Genomic DNA, 26,886 nt, shown 5'->3' on the forward strand with positions numbered 1-26,886 from the left:
AACGCACGGGAATCAGCCCGCCGCGGCGGGGACGTCGCCTCTGCAAACTCACTCGGAACGCTCGTCTCATCTGCCGAGATTCAAATCGGTGGCGTTCTTTCGGCCTATACGGCTGAAATATCGCAGGTTTATTATTATTATTATTACTTTTTCGCATGTGCGGCATGCCGCAGGATCAAGCTGTGGAACTGGCGGCGATTAGACGCTTTGCTCACGTACGCACAAGATCAGAACTCGATGACTCATCCTAAGTGACTGCCGCGCTGTTTATATATATATAATAAATGCGAAAGGAAGAACATTACCGGTGGTGAGTTTCGAACCTATAAAACTCACGTTCAGAAGCCGAGTGTCTCACCCACTGGGCTAAACACGTTTATTTTACACCGAAGCTGTCTGTGGCTAGGATCGTGAGATTTCTCCTTGGCGTAACGTCGACAGAAAACTATAATCATCTATGGCTCATACCCCCGCAAGGCAAAGGCTACAAGCACTCAGCAAAGTGAAGCGAACAGTGCATACTTTCTTTGGAATCACGCGTGCAACATACAGAACAGCATACGTTTCCCGGTACATATTGCTGTTGCACAAGCTGCCGCGGCGACGACAGCTTTACTGTGGCATACGACTGTAGTGACGTAACTACACTTTCGTACGTAAAAGATGAACCCGCCTAGCAAATGATTTGTGTTGTGACAGAACTATGGGAAGGCCACGTATAGTGAGGACTCCTCAAGTGTAGTCTGCATACGAGGCGAGGCCAATTTCTCTTCTCTCTGGTCCACTGTTTGTAGCGGCGCAAGCCAAGTCGCAGGCCGTCGAAACGTCTCGAGCGAATAATTAGGTAAAGTGCATGTGAATGTCACCGCATGAATGATTTAAACCTACGTCGCAATGGGTAATCGTTCAAGTTGTCGTTTACAGCTTCGCTGCCCAACCACACTCACAGTGGGGATTGGAGACCATTTTTTTCTTTATTGCCACCGGGCTAAACACCCACGCTTGCAGGAGGTGAATATGTCTGAATATGTTGTACCGGCGGCACAAAACAAATGTCAAAGGAGAATAGTTTCTATGAAGGCTTTCTCGAAAGCTTTCATGATGATGGAATAAAATCCATTTTTAGTATCACATGCAAAGCGACTTAGAGCCTTGTAGACATCAGGAAAATTCCGGTTTGGCCAAAATTTAATGCTAAACACGCCACATCCCCGATGCGTTTCGGTGGCCGCGGGATGCGCCTTCCGTTGGGGCATTCCTTCACCGACGGAAATGCCACTGATCTCTGAGGGCTCATGCGCAGATAAGCGCGCATGACATAATACAGATAAGCAGTCAATTAGTTCATAAAGATCATAAGGACTGATGAGGTGTTACATGGCTCTCATCACGGTTGATAATGGTTCGACGCGGATGGATAAGCTGTTGTAAGAGCGATAAGGGTTTATAATGGTAGGAGCAATTCTGTTAAGGTTGATAAGGGCAGATAAGGGTTGATAAGGATCGGATCGATTGTGATAAGGTTGATAACGACCTATGAGGGTTGATAAGGGTCGGTCGGATAGTATGCGATGAGGTTGATAACAACCGATAAGAGTTGACAAGGGTTTATACTAGTCAGATCAAGTTCGGTAACATTGATAATCACACCGGGCTGCGTCGAGAGGAGAAAGTGGCACAATGCTTACGCATATACTTAGACAACTCCAGTGGAATTTGTTTATCATTTCTTTCTTCTTTTGTATAATGCGCGCGTCGCTTTTGGGAGCCTATATATTGTCTGATTGATATGCCGAGCTAGTACCACCTTTGATGGATATCTGCGCCTCGGTGGCAGCAAGTCTATCGCCTTCGTGGCCTCTGACACGCACTACACGATTCGGAGTTGGCTCTCACGCGTGCCGAGTGGGCCGCATGTTTTTGACAGAGGTTGCACATATCTGACCGCACGTTCTCATTCCTCCCTTCAGTTAAGTGCGGGGAGCCTTCCTGCGTGAATCAAACTCATCCTCGCCCTTCGCTCCCTCTCCCCGCGTCCCGACCACTTCCGCGCGAACAACCAATCTGAAGTGCACACGGGAAAACGACGAAGCAAAGGGCAACTAATTTTCCTTTCAGATTGTTTCACTGTTCGGCAGCGCACGTCTACCAATTTGCTGCTCACCGACGTCACGCACAAGTAGTTACCGAACACTTAACCACACTTCAGCGGTCAACGAGCAGGCCAGGAAAATGACGAGAAAGTAAACGAGGGGTGTGCCTCAGGAGAGGTGGTGAAGGAAGGGGGGGGGGGGGGCGGTTACGTTAAAGGCGCGACCAAAACTCCGCGGGCACGTCTATCATCGTTCAAGGGAAGGGGGCTATGTGTAGAGTAAAAAGCGGGCGGGATGCTCGCCCGACGTCGCTCGACAGCCGACGACCATCCCCTCGCAAGCACTCAGCAATCATCTCGAAACTAGCGCACGCCGTCCCGCACTAAGCGTCGCAACAGTTCTGGGCAGTGCGCGGGAACGGAATGGCATGGCGGTCGAGCCAAGAGGTCACTTTGAACAAACTACACGAAAACGTGCGCGAAGCAGCGCAGGCGCCCGCTGCTCCGGCCGTGTCAGGGCCAGACAACTGAAAGTCGTCTGGTGGCGGTGCGTGCGCTGATTTATGCGTCGTACGTACTGGACGCCCCATTTTTCTTTTTCTTCCCTTTCGGCGCTGAAATCGACCGTAAATTTCACACAGAGGCATAACGTCACTATCCTCCTCCTCTCAAGAGTGGGATGATGATGGTTTCTCTGTCTGGCGTTGTATAGTGTAAAGATGTTGCCGTTTTTGTTCGTGTCGGGCTTCGACACTTCTGAATAGCGTACGTGCACGAGATATGCTTCCGTTCCTGGGACCTCGAGTGTAGTGTGTCGACAAGCGCGCAAGCGGGAATGCGTTTGCCGCACCAGCTCTAACTGGACCATGCAGATACCTCGCAAGTGTATAACACTGTGGCTTTCTATATCCTAATGTCCCGAGACAGAAACCGGCCTCAGCGGCAAACTACACACATGCACTATACAAAATTCACGGTAGGGTGATCAAAACGTCCAACAAAGCAGTGTCTCTTAGGAATGCAAGAAGACGTGACGCTTCCTTGCGTGATACAAGCCTATAACGAATCTTCCTGTAAACATAAGGTGCTCCAGGCACGCATGTAGAAGGCATTTCTTCTATGGGCTTTCAAGTAGAGCGTCCCTTTCGTCACGGCAGCTTGTGGATGATCACAGGAAGTGTGCAATGACTCCTGTCTCGTTGAAAGTATAGGACAGAGCGGAGAATCGGCAGGACCCCTCTTAAACAGCCATGCTGGTGTATAAACAGAGCCTATCGATGCAGTAGTGACGCTTCCTCTCGACGTGCTGCAACATACCTCAGTGGGGTGCGTATAACTCTGGTAAATATATGCTCGAGCGTTCGCACGGGAAGTTGCGGAGTGTGAAGTGAAAACCTGCGCTCAAGTGAACACCAACTCTGCTGCACGGAATTATTACTCAGGAGAGGATAACATAAAAGAGGGGGGAGGGCAGGGGGGTGGTGGTGCGCACAACACAATGGTCGCCCCAAACCCTAGTAGTCCCGCCACTGCCACACGCGTCAGCCGTCGTTGGCAGCTTTCTTTCCGCGGTCACAGGAGAAAAGATCGCGCCGGGCACCGCAGAGAACGGGGCGAGCAGCCGGGCGGGCGGGCGAAACTCGAGGGCGTTTCTGCGATTGAGCGAAAATGGCTTCAGAGGTCTTTGCGGAGCGGGGGAGAGACGCGGGGCCCTGCCTCACGTTGCTATACGCTACGCGTGCGCCTCGGCTCTGTCCTTTACGTAGTTCTGGTTCGCAATGCAGCGATGCCGGGCTCCCTCCTCTTCGCCGAGGCTTTGACTTCTCCTACCCGACCCCGCAATTTTCGAACCCCACAGAACGCGCAACGCGCATCCACGTTTGTTGGAGCGCCTCTGATTGCTGGACGCCGCTGCGGAGCGCCGATAAGTGGAGCAGCCCCAACAGCGGCGGCGACGGGGGAGCGCCAGCCGCTGTCGCGATAAAGGCGTCACCGCCGCGCCATCCTGAAAGGGTCTCCCTGCAGTCCGCAGCCGAGCTATTTTGCGTAACATAGAAATGGGCTCGAGGCTTTGACGCGGGCACAATGGAGAAGCGGGGCATGGACGTCGAGACAGTCCGCCCGCATTGAAACGTTTCCGAGGGGGAATCAGAGCGCGCAGGATCGGGCCGATGAGATGTTCGGGACTGTGTTCTAGCCCTTCTCTAGGCCATGCCACCTACGAGCGAATATTTGCGCAGGTCAGCGTAAATAAGCGAGATCGACGCCATGGCTGCCACGAGCTGTTCAGAGCTGACCTGCTCAAATGATGACGATATACGCGCCCGAAGACGGGATAGAAGAAGTAGCCACATCCAGCAGCGCGAAGCAGACTGCGCGGTGCGGGATTTCTTGAAGCTCGAGTGTTCCCTACAAGGAGCGACGAAACACGACGACAGTGCTGCGCCCTTTCTTTCCTGTCACTCTTTTCTTTAGTACGCGTACAAATAACCAAGAGGGGGTAAAAAATAATTAAACAGAGATCCGAGTAATGCAATAAGCTCTTTCTTTCTGTCAAAACAGCATTGTATTGTAAGAATCCGTTGTTGCTATGGCATGGCAGGTGCCTTCAGTGATATCTAGGAGAGGCGAACGCCGACATATATGCTTCTACCCCGCTACAGCCACCTGCACATTGAACACGGCAACGACCGAACCACCACCACCACCACTGCTGCTGCTGCTGCTGTCAAGCGCCCAGGAGAACGCGCTGCCTATAGCCAGGCGACGAAGAAAGTTGATGATTGCGAGAAGTGTCTGTATACGCGTCGTCGACTATGATCAAATACGCGTTGACAAGGCGTAACAAATGCGGCGTCTAAATTAAGCTTCCCGTATACAGAGTCTAGAAACCAGAGGTGGAGGAAGCCGAGAGGGCAGGCGCATAGGAGACAAAGGCACACTGACATTATACGGTCTCGGTAGACGAAAATCTCACGAGAACTGGTATGGCTAAAAGCAAGAAATAAAACGGAGAGGATGGACAGCCGCGACGGCAGCAGAGATGCCAAATAGAAAGGAGCAAGGGCACCTCGACGACGGACGAACAGTGCGAAGCTAAACGGACGCTATCTAATACAAAGCTGTGCTCAGCATCTTACGGTAGGTACTGCCTGCCCTATTGCACTGATCTCTGCTAGCGTTAAACTAGCGTGGCAAGAGAGAGAGAGAGAGAGAGAGAGAGAGAGAGAGAGAGAGAGAGAGAGAGAGAGAGAGAGAGAGAGAGAGAGAGACAGACACACAGACAGACACAGACAGACAGACAGACAGACACAGACAGACAGACACAGACAGACAGACAGACAGACAGACAGACAGACAGACAGACAGACAGACAGACAGACAGACAGATAGATAGATAGATAGATAGATAGATAGATAGATAGATAGATAGATAGATAGATAGATAGATAGATAGATAGATAGATAGATAGATAGATAGATAGATAGATAGATAGATAGATAGATAGATAGATAGATAGATAGATAGATAGATAGATAGATAGATAGATAGATAGATAGATAGATAGAGGGGGTAACCACGTGTTTTCTCTTTACACAAATATAGCTCAGCGATCTAATTTTCCCCACGCCAGGAACTACGTCGCCGGTATATACGACAGCGACCAGCGCATGGTCCTATAGCGAAGACGCATTAACCTAAGGAAGGATTACGCGCACTAACGCGACTTTCAGTGCCGAAGTAAGCCGCGAATCGTGCGCAGTGGAGAAAGGTTTCTGGACTACTGAACAAACCGCGCGAAACAATTCCGCGCAGTAACTCCGGCGCGGCCCGGAAGGGAAATTCGCGAGGACGACCGCAGCTGCCGAGGCGGCAGAAGAAGGCGCACGCACATGGAGGGCGACCCTCGGGACAAGAGCTCGCACGCTGAGTTGGCGCTTCGGAGTCAATCCTGCGGTTCTGCCTGCCCGGCGCTTCAGCTAGCGGGCAGCTCGGGAAAAACGCACGCGACCGAGGGCAAACCCGCGGGGAGCGAGCCCGTCTCGGAGTGGAACTTCGACTACGCTGAACGCGACGTTGACGAATGGATCGGGCCTCGCGGCCGACCGCAAGGAGCTAAGGACTCCTCCACCCCCCCCCCCCCCCCCTGCCTGCCTCCCTTCCTCCCGTGCAGGCGAGATCCTCTCCTGTTCTTGTATACAGACACGCCGGAGAAAACGCGCCCGAGACGTACCAACAGCGAACCAAACCGAGAAGAAAAACGACATACCATGACAAACCGAAAACGCAGAACGGACAGTAAACAAAGATTAGAAAAGAAAAAAAGAGAAATAACAGGCCTCGAAGACAGATTAGCCATCCAAAACGAAAAAGAGGCCATCCCTTCTCCCAGGTTCCACTGGCCCGCTGAAGTCATCGTTTCTGGGCGCTGCACTATACTACAGGCGGAACAAGCTGTAGCCGCTCCTGTGTTTTGTCTCGTGCGGAATGAGGACCATTGCGAGCTCGGTTTCCACGGGGTTGTTGAAATAGGTCTCGGCCGCGATGACACTCTACGCAATTAAGAACTCTCTGGGCAATTCTGGCTAGCAATAACGGTTTTTCGGTAACGCCCGATAATATATAGCTTCAGCCACTTTCGCTCGCGCGACGATATAATCACGAACGCCCCCGCATTGGGCAGCAGCTAACCATCCTGAATAAGCACGTCATAAACAGCGCGGGAACATTCGCACGCGACCGAAAAAAAACAAAAAAGAAGAACGGACCGCGCCGGAAAAGGGAGCTTTGTACAGAACAAATGAACCCGGGGCCCGGCTTCCTCGGTCTGTTCAGCCGTCCGCCGTGCCCGTCGCGACCAGTAGCCCACGTCCCCCTGAGGGCAGTAAACTCGAGCAAGCGCAGTGCACCCCGGCCAAGCAGAAAGAAAAGCACCGCCGCCTCCTCCTCCTCCTTCTCCTCCCGCCCGCAAAGCAAGAGAAGCGCCTCCGGGCGCAGCTTCTCTTTGAGAAGTCGGCCGCTGCGGAGTCGTTCTTCGCAGGAACGCGGGGCAGGCCACGTCCAGTGCTTCAACAGCAGTGCAGCTCCTTTTCCTCGGGGCTCGAGTCGTCTGCGGCGAAGCTCCGAAGGAACTCCACAGCTCGTTTGGAGCCGACAGTGTTGTTGCACGGGGAAGACAAGCCGGTCATGTACAGGAGAGACTGGAGAAGATAACGAACGCGACGGGGAAACGAACAGAGAGAGAGAGAGAGAGACCAGGTGATAGACGCTGCCAGCCATCCGCACGGCGAAATGCAACACCACCACTCGGCGGTAGAAACTGCGCGTTCGTCCCTATAGGCCGCCATCTTTCCGGCAACCCGCGGCCGCCTTCCAACCGCCTCCCGCCCCCTGGGTAACAGGAGACGGCGCTGAGCGCCACTTTTCAACCAGCCGGACTCGTATCCAGAGGGCCGCCGGCCTCCCCTCTTTCCGTCTGGTCCCGAACCTCGGCGAAGCAGCAGCGGCGGCGGCCGAAAGGATTTCCTTTTATTTTTTTCTTTCATCTTCTTCATTCTCCCCGTGGCTCGGGCTGTCTCGCATCTTCGCGGTCTTCCCTCTTGTTTATTTTCATCAATCTCTGGCAGCCGGCTGGCCGCTCGATTCCGGGCCCTCCGCCCAGCGGTCCGGCATGCGGCGGCCGCCACCTACTCCTGCCTCACCACGGCTGCGCGTGAAAGGTCGCACACACGACAGTGGTGACAGTGCCGGTCGCCAGGGTGTCCCGGTGGCGCCCGCGCACCGACTCCCCCGCTGCACCCTCCCACGTCGGCAGCGCTGTGCTGTGCGGCGCAGTGGATACCGAACGCGATCACCAAAAACATATGGGCAAATTTAGTGACACTTCAAGAGAGTGCACTTCACCTTATGGCTTCACAGATAGACACTACCATCAATCCCCGATGACAATTCGTTTCGAAGTCTATAGCACGACAATCCCGAAGTGGCACACAGCGAGGCGAAGTGTACTCGCCCGAAGTGGCACTAAATTTGCTGGTCTGACTGGGGTATTATATAGAGCGAGAGACAAAAGCGTACGCGCGCACTTGACAGCTAATTGGCACGCGACCAATTTATGAAGATAATTAGGGGTAGATTGGCGGCGGGCAGTGGACGACGCACTTCCTGTTTCACGGAGAAACGTACGTGGTTCCTTCTAGCTCCTCGTGTTATTGCGGGTGGCCCTAACCGCGGTTGTCGCAAAACACGGTTAGCGCAATTACACAGCAAGTGATCGAAACGGCGGTTATAGGCTGCTGACCTCTGCTGACGGTAAAGCGGAGCTTGGCAACATTGGTTCAGAGTAACTGCCGTAACAGTCGTTTCGCAAATAAGAAACGGGCGGTACGTATAACAAAGTGCAGTGTAGGAAGTTCCTTGCTGGTCTCCCAAAAGCATCTGTAAAGAGACATAATGCGGCTACGGAGGCCATGATAATCATCTGAGAAGATCATTTGGTCGCTCAACGCTCGAATATTCCGAATGCTACGCCGATATGACGGCAAGATTGAACGACCGTCTTCTCGCCAGCATGAAACTGCATAGAAAAAGAAAAGACAAGTTCGGCTGACGTTTGACAATGTGAGCAAGCGCAACCCATGCAGCAACTGACTTCATCAATTATGCGCGAGGCGCTATAGCACTGCGTGCCCGACGAACTGTGTGCGCGACTCTAGAAAGGAAACCTGCGCCAGTCAGAAAACTTCATTCTGCTCGGGGACGCAAGCCGCTTACAGCAAAACGCCTGACGAGTTGTGTAGGCAGTGCTCATTGCGTGTGGCAAGGTATATATCATTAATTTTGGACGCGGCCGGGGGCGAAATTTTTCACGCTGTGTTGGAATTGAAGCTGAACTCAAAACAAGCTCTACTCATCGCAGCCGTTATCCGTGAACAGGAATGACCGTCTCAGAAAGTAACCGCGGTGTTAACCAGTTTAACAACGGTTTTAGACCGCCCGAGTAACAAGGGTCTACAAAAGGCGCCAGACGACAGCGAGAAAAGTCAGCTGCGACATCACGTGTTCAACGTCCGCGATGTCTCTTCAGTCCGGTGGAAGTTTGTCGCGTAAAATCATCGCGACACTAAGCTAGAACTTCAAGCTTTGCCGGACAAGCACGCTATCTAGGCTGGGTTAATATTAAACGATCGCAATTCTTTCCTTTTTTCGCTTTTCGTCAGTGGGCCGCGTGGCGCTTGGCCGACACGTTATCACTGCAAGATCCTAAGGTCGTGAAGGGTGACTGATAAAACGGAATACCATCTAGCGTATAAGGAATCGCTACATGTGTTGCGCTAATTTTGATGCGCACGAAACGGTAGTGATATGTGCTCTTTGTGAAAGAGGGAAACAATTCGCTTTCGAGACGCGCACCCATATGTAACGCCGCAATTAAGGGCCACACAGCCGCTGCTTCGTCATACAGATTCTGCCGCTTGTTTCTTGCCGACAGGGCGGAGAGCCAGTAACAAGGGCGGATTCGGATCGAAGTGGGTGGTAGGCGCTGTGTGGGAGCTGCCATGTTGCCACGGTTCGCGTGGCCATTATATGCGGTTACCGGCGGTAACTGCCACAGGAATTCTCGGTATGTACGACGTATATGACCCACCGTGGTTGCTCAGTGGCTATGGTGTTGGGCGGCTGAGCACGAGGTCGCAGGATCGAATCCCGGCCACGGCGGCCGCATATCGATGGGGGCGAAATGCGAAAACACCCGTGTGCTTATATTTAGGTGCACGTTAAAGAGCCCCAGGTGGTCAAAATTTCCGGAGTCCTCCACTACGGCGTGCCTCATAATCAGAAAGTGGCTTTGGCACGTAAAACCCCAAATATTATTGTTATTATACGACGTATATGACGTTTTGCGCCGACCAGCCAGGAGGGCCGCCGATCAAGGGGCTCTGTATAACATAGCATAGAGATAGAGGCGCCGTCGGATGATACGATCAATTTTGGTAAAGCGGTGTTTCAACGTCGTACGATGCAACGCGCCGCGTGACACCGACGATAGCGCACTGATAAGACTGCATGGGGCCGCACTGCCGCGGAAAATTTTGAATTAATTTTGAACGCCTGGGGTTCTTTAACGTGCACACGATGCGCGGCACACGAGCGTTCTTCGCATTCCTCCCGCAACCCAGCAAAATGAACGCCGCCATATGGTTATTACATCATACGATAACACACTGCTTCTATAGCGAAAAAGTGCGAAATTTGTGACGCGTAAACTCGAGTTGCAAAAACTGGCACGTTTCAAAAATTTCGATTAATCCATTCTCGTTAGTGGATCGCTAACCAGACCGAAACCGGCTCACGAGACGCAGCATCATATAGGAAAGCGGGGAAAAAAAGAAGTGTCCGACGATTACGATACTAGGTAATGCGAAATTTGAGCGCATGCAGCTCGATAGTGTTTTCATTTCGCGATATGTTGGGGCAAACAATTTGAGACCGAAATCGCCGCACCGGCGGGCAGTAACCAGTGCCGTCGGCGCCTTCGCAGAATTGGAGGGGCACTATGGGAACGTTGGCATGATGGAGCGGCATCGGAGCCAATTGTGGTAGCAGACGACGACGACGAACGCGCGAGCAGTGTGTGCACGAGCGTGTTTGCGGTTACGCCAACGCTCTATACCCAGGAACGAGCGCCTCGGAGCTGCGCTCTAGAATTGTCATCCACCCGAATGAGACACGGAGCTACAAAGGCAACCCCTGCGCCTCTCTTTCAGAAAGAAAGCTTCGCAGTTGAGGAAAAATTCGTCCCGGTCCGGGGTTCGAACCCGGCAGCAACACCTTTCCGAGGCGGTCGCTCTACCATGTGCGCCACATTCCATGTGGATAGGAATTTTCCCTTTCACGATATACTCCTTCCACCTTGAAGGATTCCGCAGAACTGATTTGCCAGTATCTGTAGATAGCGCGAACAATCGGCAAACACACGGTACACTCTTACGTGCTACACAAATGGAATCGAATACGTGACCGAGAGCTCTTCGTGTCATGTGCGGACACCATGGCCTCCAACGCGCATCCGCGACCAAAGGTCAGCATGGGTCAACCGTGAATCCGCCTGCGCGTCAGTGGCAAGTGGAAGGTGGCTCGCTAATATTTCCAGAAGGAAGTTCGACACAAATGAGGCAGAAGAGGCAGCAAAACGATGATTTATCTTTCGGCAACGGACGATACAAAATCACGAACGCCGGCACACGTATAGCCAGTCTGTTAAATAAGAAAAGTCAGTTGCCCCATTTCAAGCCAAACTCGAGGGGAGAGGGGGTAGAGATGCAGCACTTTGCACATTTCTCGCTGCGCGCGATACTAGAGCGAGCTGATAAATAACCCGGATTTAATTTGCTATCAGAATTCGATTTTATCGACGCGAAAGACGACTATCCACAGCCGTCGAAACTATGAGCGGGGAAATGATACAAAGAATGGAACAGCACTCGGAACTACTATGTACGGCACACGGGTTGCACCATTGATATTAATATTAATTTAAAAAGATTCCGCGCATGAAAACGGGTCAACATCCATGGGCACTTTAAATACAGAGACAATTATACGAGCCGTAAACGTTCTCAAGAGGCGCGCCAATGTTGGTGCAGCACCTGGAAACAACGCCAAAGGAACGAGTCGGAGTAACGCGTAGCGCCCACATCACCCACATCACCAGAGCAGAAGGCCACCGAGGAACACATATGCTACGCCCTTCACAATATGATTCTGCGCAGATCAAATTTGGTGCCGGCACCGTTCGCGGCTTCACCAAAGTCCGGCACTGAATAAACGTCATCACCGATGATACGAAATGGGGGCAGTGGAGGTGGGGGCAGAGGGGGCAGAGGAGGTGGGGGCAGAGGGGGTGGACTAGTACTGAGCGTCTCACCAGGGCCATACCCAGTGCTTGCATGTTCTGGAAGAAGGCACACGCCAGCACAGCCACCCTCCGCCTGGTCACCGTCGCTGTCCTCGGTGAGGTCAATAAACTCCACGGTAAGGTCTATAACCGTATGCTGCTCGTTGGCGGAAGTTCTGGCGCTATCGCCGCGGTCAGAAAGCTCCTCCTGCGCCGCCCACGGAGTCCAGGACCCGTCATGGTGGAAAACAACGGTGTCGCAGTTGCCGGGCGCCTGCGCAACGATGCTGACGAACAGCTCGTCGACGACCAACGACGAGAGGTCGGCCCACTTGCCACACACGGGACACGTCCACGTGGGCCGTGTCTCGTTTGCCTCCAGGTAGCTGGTCGCGTCGAAGCACTGCAGGTGCGTGCATTCTTTTGCGCGACACGGAATTTCCATTCGCTTCTGACTCAGCGGGCACGTGAGTGAAACGTCCACGCTCGTTACCATGACGTCGTCGCAGTTTGACTCGCGCTGCACCATGTTCTCGACCAACGCTCTCGTCAGAGTTGCTTCCTGCACGCTTCTCTGGCGCAGCTCGTCAATAATCGTCGCTACCGGCTTCTTCCGGACGAGGAACACACCGGCGACGTACTGAGGGCCGTGTTCGGACCACCAGGACACCGAAACCTTGTTTTTTACCGAAGGATCCAGAGAGCAGGCAGGAAGGATGTTGATCGGCAGGCATATTCGTCCGGTCAGCCAGCCGGAGGAAAAGACGGGAATCGACGCTGGCACTGGAAACGGCTGGTCGTTGACCGTCACACTCAAATCGTAAGGGTAGTTGTCGTCCTGTTCGTGCTTATGGAACAGACGGAACCGAAGGTGCACTTGTACCCCGAATTCTGCCCTTGATGCCGGTTTACACGTCAAGGACCTCAAAATAGCAGTCACATGCTGCGGCAGGAACCGGAAGTGCAGATACCTCTGCGTTTTGGCGCGCCAACCGTTCTTGAGGCACCTTGGCGGGAACAGTGCGCCCAGGACTTCGTAGAACGGCTGCCTCTTGAAGTACAAATACGGATCCAGCGGCCGCTTGCGGCGCGTCTTCTTGGCCGAGCCCCTGGGATTCATCGCGAGTGGTCGCCGTTGATCCTTGGGGTCGTTGACACCTGGGCGGCTACAAAGCCGCAATGTCGCCGTCTCTTGCGCCGGACCGCGGCCGCGCTCGCAGTTGGATTGGGCTAACGCGGCGCTCTGGTGGCCAGACAGTCGGTTTCTTGTCGTCGCGCGGCTCTAGCGCAGTTCGCCGGTTTCCCTGCCTCGCTGTGAGTGTTTTCATCGGGCGAGGAGGAAACGGCCCGCGGCGAGCCTTTCCTCCTCTCTAGCTTGTGCGATCAGGCGTGGCGTTGCTTGAAAGTATTGCTGTCGCGTGCTGCAGAACGATTTCGACACGTTTTAGACGGTACTTTGTGAAATTTACGCATTGTCCGATCGAACAAGGTCGTCAGGGAATTCTTTCAGTGCATCGGTAACTACCAGCAAGCGGAAATATATATCTCTTTGGGGGCGCTAACATGTGACGCGCATTATCAGCCGCGGTGTCTGTATGTGTTGCGAACTATTTTGCGTATATCAGTTTTAATTCAACGAAGAGAACCGGTGTCTCAGCATCACCGTGCATGAAATCGTAAATCTGCTCATTATCTGATCGCTTGGCGCAGGGAATAAAACATAAGAACACATACTCGTGCACGGCCAACCTAAGGCAACCCCGAAACATCTGAGCGGCAGGCACCATCAAATATTTGTGATATACCGGCATCGTTCTCACGCATCTCAAGTCTAGTAGGCTTGAAATCACTATATCTCTACGCTAGCCTCCTGCGCGAGGCCGATGGCACTGCTCAACACAGCGATCATTGCGGTTGGTGAACCAGCATGATATATATATATATATATATATATATATATATATATATATATATATATATATATATATATATATATATATATATATATATATAGCTATGTGCTTCGGTATTGCCTTTTTGCTCTGTAACGCCATATGAGAGGGATCGCATAAAAAGAATACGATGGCTATTTTTTAGGACAAAATTTCCGTGATACGTGTGAGTGCGTCGTAGGGAACGTAACGAACACAACCGAATAAAAAAATCGATTAGCATCCTTTCTCAAAAAAGAAGAAAACGGGCTAAAGCCGTAATACGACCTCGCATAGTCACGCCGCACAATGTTTATAGATCTTTAAGAGTTTATGCCGTCTGCTTGGACCATGCGTTATATAGAAGATATCTGTAGAAGATATGTATCTGTAATCCAGCACCTACCACTGCTTAGGCCGCTCACGTAGTTCGTAAACGGTCGCTTTGCTGGACAAGCTTAATTCACACTGTAAGGTGTGCTGTTATTACTAACCAAAACTATCTTATTGATGGGTGGAAACCTCATCCACCGAACCAAGCAGTCACACAATATAATCTGCAACTATCCGTTTGAACGCTTGTCAAAGTATAACTGCACAGCTCCTATCCTAGCACAACGGTACCCACGCTGTTACCATCGTCGCGTATGTTTCATTGCTCCTAAACCACAGATTAGAACTACAGGATAATACTGCAATAAGATCACATTGGTGAATGGAACATTCGGAAATACACAATCGATCTCCGAGGCTGATTGTAGGCTCAAATATGAGCGCACACATCGCGCTGCGTGCTCCGTTCGCCTCAGCGCCTGCAGAAAGTCCGGCCATACCGACTTCAACAACTTGAGTACGTCTCACAGAACCGTTTACCACGTAGAATACGCCACGTTATACTAAATAGATCACACGAGCGCGATAACAAACGCCAGAAACTACCGCCGAGCGTATATGCCTCCCATGCAAAACGGAGCGCTCGGCCAAGCCAGCATGCCGACTGCCCGTAGATGGCGTCACTGCGTAGCAATCCCTGTCTATTTCTATCTTCAAACTTTTCGGCCAGGCCACAGTGAGTGTGACCACCCATTGCAAAGGGGAGGGCCCCTACGATCATCAGCATCATGGTGGCGCCCATGAAAAAATGGTCTATAGCTGACCAGTGTGGCGCGCACGCGTAGTCTTTTTTTCGCTGAATAGCGTGCCTGTGAAGTCAGCATCCGTGAGCTTGCATGTGGTGTCAGTTTATGGCACCTCTTGCGATGCTGAAACGCAGCTGCAGACCAATGGGCAGCGACATCAATTACGGGCATACGATCGAAGCGCGGTTAAAATCTCGCGCTGCAGATCACCAGTCGATGAAAATTACGCATCCGTTATACGTACGTCATTGATGGAAACATTTGAAAAAGCTACAGAAATTCCAATAATCGTGTATTAATGCGTAGGCGTTGTTTGGGTCGGCTGTGACTTCGTTTTACTGCAGCGACGCTGTTTATGGCTAGGCTTCCGTGCATTTTTGTTGTGCGTGTGCAAAAATCGTGGACTTATCCCGGAGATATATTGTAATACCTGGCTGACCAGCGGCGGAGGTGAAGCAGGCCTCAAGTACTCCCCCACCTAGCAATTAAAAATAATTTTAATATATTGGGTCCAAATAGAAGCCGGATCTAGTAGAGAATCGGCAGATTTTCTGGCCGCATCCGGCCCCCTTAATGCAATCGTACAGTCGCGATCAATTTGAAGGTGATCGCTCGAGCGGCGACTGAAACTAGGAGCAGCACCACATTACGTCATCGCCGTCAGTCTAGAGGGAAGCATCACATAGCTCCCCTCTCTCTCTTTTGCTGTTCCCTGAGCAGCTGTCACTCCCGTCGCCCTTCACGAGACAACCTGCGAATTCATTTCGATTACCTTATCAGCTTTTGCACAGAGGCGTCATTGTTAGCCAAGATATGCATGAGACATCGACGCACACACATCATTGCCATGAAAGGGAAACAAAAAATTTTGCGAGTTAGTCTTGGGGGTGACGGTTGCAGCTTGGAAGAGCATAAAAGGGGAAGAAGGCAGCGAATTTTTTTTCTTCTCAGTTCCGAAATCGGCCGCTATGCTGCTTGGAAGGCTCGCCGGTCGATGCTCGCGCGATCACCTACAAATTGATCGCGACTGTACACCAATTCAGCCGCAACGCCAGGCACGAACGCGCCTCGACGGAGCAGAGCGGTCGAAAGATGATGATAGTGATCTAAAGAAAGGAAGGACGCTTGATTGACACCAGATGCCGCAGCAGCCCGTGCGGTGAGTGGATAGCTGCGATGCCATGCCACCCCCGCTGTCGCAAGCCTGTGTTATGCGCGCCTTCCTTGTCCACGCAAAGCTCTCACCTGTGCTTTGACTGCGCGGCAGAGAGGCCCAATGAAAACGCGCCTAGCTCTCAACGCGCTCGCTTGCCCGCGAAGTCTTCGGAACTCAAAAGACGCTCAGCAGCGTTCAATGGGACACCTCAAAATCTCGTGTGCCCAAACCCAAACTTCAAGTTGGCCCACTCCCAATTTTTGTCCATGTCCAAATTTCAAGTTGACCCCAAGTCAAATTTTGGGTTGGCCCACCCGCAAATTACAAGTTCACCCCCTCCCACATTTCAGTTGGCCCACCCCTACTATAAGCTTCCCAATGCATTTTCTATGAAGTCCTGTGTATCTCTGAGTATTCTTTCCGATTTTTTCTTTAAATTGTTCCTTACCACTTAAAAGCTACCAATCATATACATTTACACTATCATAACGATTATATGTCTTAATTTTGCAGATTACGCTTTTTTTTTTTTGTGCAGATACAAGGCATTACACTTTTTGCGTGACAGGGCTGCATGGGAGCTCGCCAAAGAATGTTTAAGCATTAGTAGGATAAAATACGTGAGCGAGAGCTCTTCGCGTAATGTTCGGACACTGTAGACGTCAGCGCGCAATCGTGACCAAAGATCAAGCGCGATTATACGTTAACACGCCAGTGCCGCCTGCCAATCAGCTTTGAAATAAAACGCGACTGGCAGTCGGAATCTGGCTCGTTAGTATTTCCAGAATGCAGTTCGACACCAATGACGCAGAAGAGGCAGCAAAATGATGATTTATCTTTCGGCAACGGACGATACAAAAGCATGTACGCCGGCACACGCAGCCAATCTGTTAAATAAACGGTCAGTTGCCCCATTTCAAACCAAACTCGAGGGGAGAGGGTGGTGGAGATGTAGCACTTAGCACACACTTCTCGATGTGCTCGATACTAGAACGAACTGATAAATAATCCTGATTCATTTTGCCATCAGAATTCGATTTTATCGACGCGAAAGACGACTGTCCACAGCCGACGAAACTATGGGGAAAAAATGATACAAAGAATGGAACCGCGCTTGGTACTACTAGATACGGCACACTATATACGGGCACTTTAAATACGGAGACAATTATACGAGCCAATGCATCTCAAGGGGCGCGCCAATGTTGGTGCAGCACCTGGAAACATCGCCAAAGGAACGAGTCAGAGTAACGCGTAGCGCCCACATCACCAGAGCAGAAGGCCACCGAAATGCTACGCCCTTCACAATATGATTCTGCGCAGATCAAATTTGATGCCGGCAGCGTTTGTGGCTTCCCCAAAGTCCGGCGCTGAATAAACGTCATCAGAGATGATGCGAGGTGGGGGCGGAGGGGGTGGGGGCAGAGGAGGTGGAGTAGTACTGATCGTCTCAGCAGGGCCATGCCCAACGCTTGCATGTTCTGGGCGAAGGGACAAGCCAGCACAGCCACCGTCCGCCTCCTCACTGTTGCTGTGCTCGGTAAGGTCGATAACATCCACAGTAAGGTCAACAAACTTCCCCTTACGCCGCTTGCTGGCCCGCCCAACCTGGTCGCTAGACAGGGACGCCGAGTGTCGTTTTGAACGCCCAGCAGTCGACGAGGACGGCGTTGCAGAGGCGCTATTGTCGCGGTCAGAAAGCTCCTTCTGCGACGCCGACGGAGCCCAGGACCCGTCCTCGCGGAAGACGACGCTGTCGCAGTTGCCGGGCGCCTCCGCAACGATGCGAACGAACAGCTGGTCGACGACCAGCGACGAGAAGGGGGCCCGCTTGCCACACACGGGACATGTCCACGTGGGCCGTGTCTCGTTGACCTGCAGGTAGCTGGGCGCGTCGAAGCACTGCAGGTGCTTGCATTCCTCTGCGCGACATGGAACGCTCATTCGCTTCTTGCTCAGGGGGCACGTGAGTGAAATGTGAAGACTGGTTACCGCGACATCGTCGCAGCTTGCCTGGCGCTGCACCTTCTTCTTGACCAACGCTTTCGTCAGGGTTACACTCTGCATCCTTCTCTGCCGCAGCTCGCGCAGAATCGTCGCTACCGACTTCTTCCGGACGAGGAACAAACCGGCGACGTACTCACGGTCTAGTTCGGGCCGCCAGGACACCGAAACCTTGTTTTTCACCGAAGCATCGAGAAAACAGGAAGGCAGGATGTTGATCGGCAGGCGTATTCGTCCGCTCACCCCGCCGGAGGAATGGACGGGAATCGACTCTGGAAGGGCAAGCGGCTGATTGTTGACCTCCAGTCTCAGATCGTAAGGGTAGCTGTCGTCCTGCTGTTCGTGCCTATCAAACAAACAGAACCGAAGGTGCACTTCTGCCCCGAATTCTGTCCACATTGATGCCGTGTTCCGCGTCAGCGACTTTAAAATGTCATTCACGTGATGCGGCAGGAACTGGAACGGCAGACTCGTGTTGTGCGTGCTGCCGCGACCGTCGGTCTTGAGGCGCGTTGGCTGAAGGAGTACGGCCAGGACTTCGTAGAACGGCAGCCTCTTGAAATGCTCGCGCGGGTACACCGTGTGCATCCTCTTGCTGCGCCTCTTCTCCGAGCGTCTGGGACTCATCGTGAGCGGTGGCAGTTGGAGGTGTTCGGAGTCGGTGACACGCGGGCGGCTACACGGCCGCAACGTCGTCGTCTTTTGACCGGATTGCGGCCGCGCTCGTAGTTGGATTGAGCGAACGCGGCGCCCTGGTGGCCAGACAATAATTGGTTTGTTCTCGTCGCGTGGCTCTAGCGCAGTTCGCCGGTTTCCCTGCTTCGCTGTGAATGACGCGCTTTCTGTAGCCGATCGGAGTGGTGCGCACGCGTGGTCTTTCGTTCGCTGAACATCGCGCCCGTGACGTTGTCGCGAAAAGAGTGTACCGCGGGCCCCTTTTCTTTCTTTCCGCGAATGTTGTGGGTCCCTCGATGCGGGGGAAGTCTTTGTACAGAAATAACAGCGACGGAGCGTCTGGCATGTGGTCCCGCCCGGCCGACGCCGCACCTGAGACGTGTCGCGCCCTCTTCCCACGCTCAGCTGTATCGGGCGTCAAAAATTGATCAGTTACGGGCGAATTGAAATGTGTGAGGAGTGTTTATGCGACCATTTTTGGCCTCTTAAACACTGGCCCTTATTGGATGCTGTCGGCCTGCCTGATTGGTCTAAATAACCCATTGGTGGAGGAGCCTGCACCTTCCGCCGGTCCGTGGGTCCTTTGAATGCTGCAACAAAGTCATTTAAGGAATGGTTTGAGTAGTTTTAAGAGAGCAAGAAGACAGCAGCACACGGCGCACTTCACCAAGGGAGACCAGGCCGCTCAGGCAGGCCGTCGACGACTGGCACGACATCGTTTTGTATGTAAATATTTGTACAGTGTAAATTTAAAGTAAACGCCAAGTTAATAAACCCATTTGATGGAATGCTACTTCTCGTCGTCGTACCTGCGGATCTGCACTTGACCCTGCCCGGAGCTCATCTCCCTTCATCTTCGTCTGCCTGGTGAGCTGATGCGTCTGATCTCCAACAGCTGCGTCACTTCGCTACAACGTCGCGGATGAGTGTCAGTTCACGGCGCCGTTCTCAAGGTCAAATAACATTGGTCGCGAAGGCGAGGCTGAAATGCGGTTCCAAACCAATGGGCAGCGACATCATCGATTACGCAGTCATGCGATTGAAACGCGACTACATCTGGCGAGGCAAAACGCCTGTTGATGAAAATTATACATCTATTACGTCACTAATGAAAACATGTGAAAAATTATGCAGACATTGTCATTAGAATGCAAAAATGTGAGGTCATACGCTTTTTGCTTCCATCCACAAATAAACACGAGTACGAAACTACAGTTTGCTTTTGACAATGCGTGCTGAGATCATGTCGGCTGAGATATGTCGCGGCGGCATTACCGTATTGACAAGTGTAATTTTTTATCTTTCTCGGGTGACCGCTTTCCGCCGGAACGCGTGCAGCACTTGAAGGAGTCATTCGTGCAGCTCATAATGTGGCAGTGGAACTTGAGCCTGTCCTCATCCGGCAGGCGACGCAAGTAACCAGCGATTATATTGTCAAAGCCGGGGAAAGCCAAACCTTCTTCGCGGGCGACGGAGCCGAAGGCGACTCAAGCTGTTGATGTATTCCACGCAGTCGTCGGTTGTTCAGGAGGCGTTGAGACGCTGTCAGACGCTCCTGGCGCCGTCGCCGAACAGCATATCGTCCCTATCTTCATACAGCCCGATCAGCGGCTCTTTCTCCAAGTGGTGGACTAATGACAATAGTCCGGAAGGGCTCTGGTCGAGTCAACTCGCAGGAAGCTGAGGCAGTCGAAGAACTTCTACCCATCGGTGTATTCGAGCTCTCCGTTTTTGTCCACGCAGTCTTGTATTCACGGTGTATAGGAATATTATGAGCACAATATTCTTACACCTTGTTTGTCCTTCAACTCATCGTAGTACTGCTGTCTCTTGATGATGTACTACACATATCGTAGGTTGTCACCAGTGAGGTTCCAGCATGGGGAAGCTCTTCTGGGAGTGAATGGCGAAGCGGTTCCAGAGCGGTTCCAAAAACCTACTTGAGCCGCAGGTTTTTGAAACCCATCGAGTCGTTCTTCCAGAGGGAAGGGTTGCTCTCAATGAGGGCGAGCAGGCTTGACTGTCGCGATCCGCTGCCCGGCGACCCCGGACATTGTGGCGGTACTGCAACACTGGGGAGGTATCCTGGAGGAGTCCACCTAGTGGACTGTCCATTTCGGCCGCTGCTGATTGGCTGGGGCCGCTCGTCACCTCCTCGCTAGTACAGCTGCATCCAATCAGCAGCGGCCGAAATGGACAGTCTAGGTGGACTCTTACAGAACGGGCAAATCTGGCGTGACGCCACCGTTCTCGCTCGGAGCCGAGCTTGAGCAGAGAGGACGCTTCTTCCGCATCGCTTCCGCAGTGAAGCCCACCGCAGCTCTGTACGCGTACTTGTTTGTCTTTCTCGGGTGACCATATTCTTCACCCCGCTAACAAAAGTTAAAACGTTAGCGCGCGCTCAGCGCAGTACGCGCCTGCATGTATCGGAAGTTTCTCGAACGTTATCGATGGTTCTACCCCTTGTTGGTTGTCACCAAACCTTGTGTAATCTGATCGTGCGCGCTACGCGAATTGAGTAGTGCTTTCGGTAAAACACTCCGGCGCCGGCGATTGGCGCTGGAACCTTCGACGAGTCATGTGCAAAAGCCGACGCGCTTGACCCGCGGACCTGCAGATTTCGACGATCGCCGTCTGCGGACGCCGCTATCGTTGTGCTTGGAGTGTCGTCAGTGTCACTCGCTCTTGTGCGCACAGGCTCGCCCAATATAAGCGGCTCGTCTCGCAATTCGCAGTTTTGCTACTGCGTTCTTGACCGTACGTGACAGGTACTTAACGCTCTAATGTCGTCGAAACTCTCCTGTGCACAGCCATAAAAACTAATGGCAATACATATGATATTAACCTTATTAGATTTGATCGGAAGCTTTATTTTTCCCTGCCTTCTCACTAAACAATGTTTTAGCTATGTCTGCAGACTATGGTAACGCATGCGCTTTGGACGTGTTTGCATGACATGATGAGGCTTACACGGCGCACGGAAAGGCGACGACATAGAAAGACGTGATAAATACAGGCGCTGTGTTTACTAGAAAAACAACAGGTGGCACGTAGGCTGCGTTAATGGAGATGAAAGTGTGGTTTTCGATATTTATTTCAGTGTAGCGTTGATTTTATTTTGACCCTTAAATAACAGATATGTGTTGGTATAAAGTACACACATGCCTGCCGTACTTATTTGAAAATCAGGGAGAACCCACTGCTCTGCGTCCATGCGAAACTCTCAATGATCACCGGTGTAATGCTTGTCATGATAGAATGAGGGCTATATAAATACAGATGGATCAGTAAACGCATTCGTGTTGCATTGTGACGCAATGTTGTGGCGAATGTGCTCAGTTACGCTTCATTTGTACTGTTGTGCGCTCTGTGTATGCGATGCGAGATGGCGCAGTATAGCCGACTTCGCACAACAAGCCTCGAACGGAAGGCGTTGATTTTTGCCCTCCGAGAAGTTGGTCCCACAAGATCGAGATGGCGCTGCCGTGCCTCAACAAGCCGAAATTGCAGGATTGTGGGCTTCCATGGGAGTTTCGCTACTACGCCCATACATATATACAGGGTGTTTCACGCAACTTGAACCAAGAATTAAAACAAGGAAAAAGTGGTTAGTCGCAGCTGAATGAAACTGTATTTTTACATTCCGCCTGATTAGCCGATTAAGATGAATTATGCAAAATGTTTAATATTCACTTTCGGGCTATGCGAGTTTCGTTGCGTTGTAGAGGGGATTCAGAAACGACCGATCCAATTTTCATGTGCTAACGTAGACATGCTGCGTGATTTTTTTTTCTTTCGGCGTTTAAAGAAAGCCCGCGAAATATGAAGTAAAACCACGTGACTGCGCTCATGCGCCATCGTATATTGCAGAGCCCTCAACCTCGCTTCGTGCGAAAGGACAGTGCGCGGGGACCGTGGCATCGGCTTCACACTGCGTCAGCATCTTTGGCGGTGGCACACGGAAGGGAAACGCCGTCCTCCCTGATAAGCGATAGGCTCGAAGCAAGGTTGAGAGCACTGCAATACGATAGAGCACGAGCGCAGTCAGGCGGTTTTACTTCATACTTCGCGGGCTTTCTTTAAACGCCGAAAAGTATCGCCACGCAGCATGTAAGCTGCCACAAAAAAAATTGGATCGGCCGTTTCTGAACCCCTTCTACAACGGAACGAAACGCACTTGGCCCTAAACGAAATGTTCGACTATTCAACTGGTGTTGCACTATTTCTTTTCTTTTTTTTTTTGCGTTAAATTCAAGTCCTAAAGCTTTAGTCTGAACTGGTCTAAACCCTGGCAAAGAGAGCCACAAGCCTCAGGGCGCCGTGAATAATTTAACAGCTTTTCTACAGCCAGTTTCGGTTTAGTTTCCCAGGAGGATACTTTCTCGTGACGTCACGACACACTATGTGGTCACGTTGGAGCAGGGCATGGGACGTTTCGACAATCGCTCCGACTCGCTCGCCCGTCCGTCCGTTATGCTGCTACATCGGCTCTCACAATGCGTAGCAGTAAACGAGGCAACTGATCGAGTGAGCCAGAATGAGTGTCGAAACGACGCAGTGTACAGCTCCCACATTCCGTGTCGTGACGAAACAAACAGGAAGCGGCTGTAGAAAAGTTGTTATATTACATTATTAACAACACTGGAAGTATCCCATGCCGACGCTTCTACTCTCTTAATATAGAATGGTGCGAAACCAGGTTTGTGATGCCGAACGTAAGTAAAATATAATTATTTTCCACCACCATCGTATCTTCCCCCAACACACAGCATTAACAGCAGTATAACTCATGCAGATTCTTATATTCTTTGTGTAGACATCTATCATGATCTTAATTGGTCGCTTCGTACCAAGCGCACAAATTCTGCTAGCCGTGCACTTGGCTACGTCGTCACCTTTCGTCCGCCCTTTCTGCGAAATTGTGTCTATAAAACCATTCCACGTCCCGAACTTAAGTACGCCTGTGCCCTCCGCTATACTGGCCCTTTTCAAGTAAACCATAACAAAACACTAGAATCCATTCAGAAGAGAACAGCTCGATTTATTCTACCTGTCTGCTCTTGCCTTTACAACACGTACGAAAGCAATAAAATCCGGAAAGCCCCATTTATATAAATGCTCGCCACGACAACGGATCATTATACCGATGGGCACTTTCAGCGCAGCACTGAAAACGCGGCTGCGCTCAATCGCGCACGTTAACAAGGCGCGCCAAGATCTGTGCAAGTCGTTTAAACGGTGCCATAAAAGCGAATCAACGCGCTGCATCCACATGATCAGGGATACTGGGAAACTGAGGGGTATACTGATGCTTCCATTCGTGTCACGACTTCGCGCACTTGGAATGTGGAACTGGGAAGCGCCTATCCCACCGTGGGCCATCGCCGTTCCTTAAACTTGATAAATAAATCCCTGCGGTGACGTCACCTCGCCACAGGTGATGCAAGGGAGGAGGCGGAATGCAGCGGTACCGGGAACCTATCGCTATATAGGTCCAGGGCAAGTGTTCTGGTGCCATATATATATCTACAGGCGTTGCGCGCCGCTAGACTTGACGGCACGGAGCACTGCTCACCTCCTCCTCCCCGTCACTGCTGCTGAGCTCGGTCAAGTCAACAACCTCCATCTTGGGCCGCTTGCAATGCTCGGTAGGCGAGGACCGCGAAGGTGGTGTTGAACTCCGAGCACTCGACGAGGACGGTGTCGCGGAAGTGGCGGCGTCGTCGTCGATGTCACAAACCTCCTTCCGGGACGCCGACGGAGCCCAGGACCCGTCCTCGCGGAAGATGACGCAGTCGCCGGGCGCCTCCGCAACGATGCGAACGAACAGCTGGTCGACGACCAGCGACGAGAATGCTGCCTGCTGACCACACAGGGGGCACGTCCACGCGGGCCTCCTCTCGTTGATCTGCAGGTAGTTGGAGGCGTCGAAGCACTCCAGGTGCTTGCACGCACGACCGCGGCACGGGACGCTCATTCGCGCCCGGCTCAGCGGGCACGTGAGCGGAACGCGAAAGCTCGTCACCGCGACATCGTCGCAATTCGCCCGGCGCTTCATCTTTTTCTTGATCATCGCTCTCGTGAGGGATGCCCTCTGCCTGCTTCCCTGCTGCAGCCCGCTAAGAATCGTCGCTACAGACAGCTTCCTGACCAGGAACACACCAGCGACGTACTCACGGTCGCGTACGGGCCGCCAGGTCACAGAAACCTGGTTTCTCACAGAAGAAGACAGAAAACAGGAGGTGACGATGTCGATGGGCAGGTGTATCCATTCGGTCGCCCCGTCGGAGACCTTGGAGGGAATCGGCGCTGGCACTGAAACGGGCCGACCGTTGACCTTTACGGCCAGATCGGAAGGGTAGCTGTCGTCCTGCTCGCATCTCGTGTTCAGCAAACAGAACCGAAGGTGCACTTGAACTTCGAACTCCGGAATCGATGCCGTTTTATACGTCACCGACGAGCGAATGTCCGTCAAGTCCTCCGATCTGAACTGAAAATGAAGACTCACTTTCTGCCAGTCTGAGCTTCCGCTGGTCGCGAGGCGCGTTGGCGGCAGAAGTTTCGCCAGGACTTCGTAGAAGGGGAGCCGCTTGAAACGCACACGCGGGTGCATCGAACACGACCGCTTACCGGGCGTCTTGGCCGTGCCTCCGGGACTCATCGTCAAACGTCGGCCGGCCGGCTTAGGCCGCACCATCGGTGTCGTCGTCTTCGTGACGAATCAACCGCGCAGTGGACTAAGCTTTCGTTCGATATATCGTTTCATTTGACAGTTCGTGCCCGTCTTACATCGTTTTCCGGCCTTATAGTGCGAATGATGCGCTATCTTTCCCAACGATCAGAGCGGTGCGAGCAAGCAGTATTTTTGCTCACCCGCGCACCCGTTACGTCAGAATCCGTGAGCCTGCATGGAGTGCCACCAGGTGCCACTAACGTCATGTTCTTCATAGTTCTTCAGAAGGCGCAGTTTTGATTCTGAGAGCTCGCGCATCACGACATGCGATCGGCAATTGCACGCATATCAAGTGGCACATTTGTTTAATGTGCCTATAGCCCGCGCTTGCCTCCATTATTGCGACGTACGTAAACTTCACAAATCATACGGCTCATCTTCAGCTAGCTCACATAGCTTCGATCAGGCAAGAGCTCCGGGAACATATCTCTATAAGACCATTTACGCTAAAGATTAAACGTGTGAGTCGACGACAGCCTTCCCATGAATGGTTCCAACAATAGTTGCGATGGCTCGCTTCTTCCTGCCTTCTTGGAAAGCGCCCTGTCGCCTAAGGCCACGGCTGGAGTGGCGAGGTTAGACAGTAGCACTCGCAGTATTTAAGCACTGGAGTGACTGCCGTGGGTAATTTGCTCAATTAAAATTGCTAGTAGCTTGCCCCCTCCAGCAAACACGACCATTGCGCTCTCCACCGAATCTGCGCCGGAACGCTGTAACGAGCGGACTCGAAGAAATGCAAACTCTTGTGCCGTTACGCGTTGCCTCGAGCAAGAAGAGCCAGGCCTGTGGAGTAAGCTTCTCCAGACCTCATTCCTTTATAAAGCTTAGTTCCTTTTTATTATTATTATTATTATTATTATTATTAATTATGTTCCTTTTCACGTCAGTCTGCTGACACGTCTCTTCATTTTGGCCGCAGTTGGTACGCGCCATCGTGCCAAGACGACAGCGAGCAACTCGCACGAATGCAGGCGGCCCTTTCGTGCTCAGGCCCGAACACGCGAAATGCAATGTTTATTCTCTCTCTCGACAGCGAGAAGGACGTCCCGCCGCGAAACATGAGCGAGACACAGAGCGCGAGCGAACCGCATTCTTCACAATTTCTTCTTCGTTTACTACTTTCTAACCTGTCGTCGTGCTCAGCCTCTTCAAGAGAGGTTCTTCAGACAGCGTGGCAGCCACTCTGCTTTTCACTATCGCAGGAAAGAAAGAAGGATGGAAAGAAATAATCGAAAGGAGATCAAAGGAAGACTTCGC

At 52.1% G+C, this 26,886-nt stretch overlaps 4 protein-coding genes across 8 annotated transcripts in view; all 4 read right to left on the reverse strand.

Moving 5' to 3' along the window:
* The window catches only part of fra (neogenin protein frazzled), a 305,588-nt gene that overhangs the window by 268,722 nt on the left and 9,980 nt on the right, over window positions 1-26,886 (reverse strand). The window lies entirely within an intron of this gene.
* On the reverse strand, window positions 11,276-13,357 carry LOC142583039 (E3 SUMO-protein ligase PIAS3-like). The gene has a single exon (XM_075693295.1). It carries the CDS (start codon window positions 13,109-13,111, stop codon window positions 11,846-11,848), a length of 1,266 nt encoding a protein of 421 aa, XP_075549410.1. The 5' UTR covers window positions 13,112-13,357; the 3' UTR covers window positions 11,276-11,845.
* Window positions 17,033-19,611, reverse strand: LOC142583040 (E3 SUMO-protein ligase PIAS1-like). Its single transcript, XM_075693296.1, has one exon. The coding sequence runs from the start codon at window positions 18,846-18,848 to the stop codon at window positions 17,520-17,522; it is 1,329 nt and encodes a 442-aa protein (XP_075549411.1). The 5' UTR covers window positions 18,849-19,611; the 3' UTR covers window positions 17,033-17,519.
* On the reverse strand, window positions 23,163-25,743 carry LOC142583041 (E3 SUMO-protein ligase PIAS2-like). The gene has a single exon (XM_075693297.1). The coding sequence runs from the start codon at window positions 25,591-25,593 to the stop codon at window positions 24,442-24,444; it is 1,152 nt and encodes a 383-aa protein (XP_075549412.1). The 5' UTR covers window positions 25,594-25,743; the 3' UTR covers window positions 23,163-24,441.

This window comes from Dermacentor variabilis, chromosome 5 (assembly GCF_050947875.1).
Source record: "Dermacentor variabilis isolate Ectoservices chromosome 5, ASM5094787v1, whole genome shotgun sequence".
NCBI lineage: Eukaryota > Metazoa > Arthropoda > Arachnida > Ixodida > Ixodidae > Dermacentor > Dermacentor variabilis.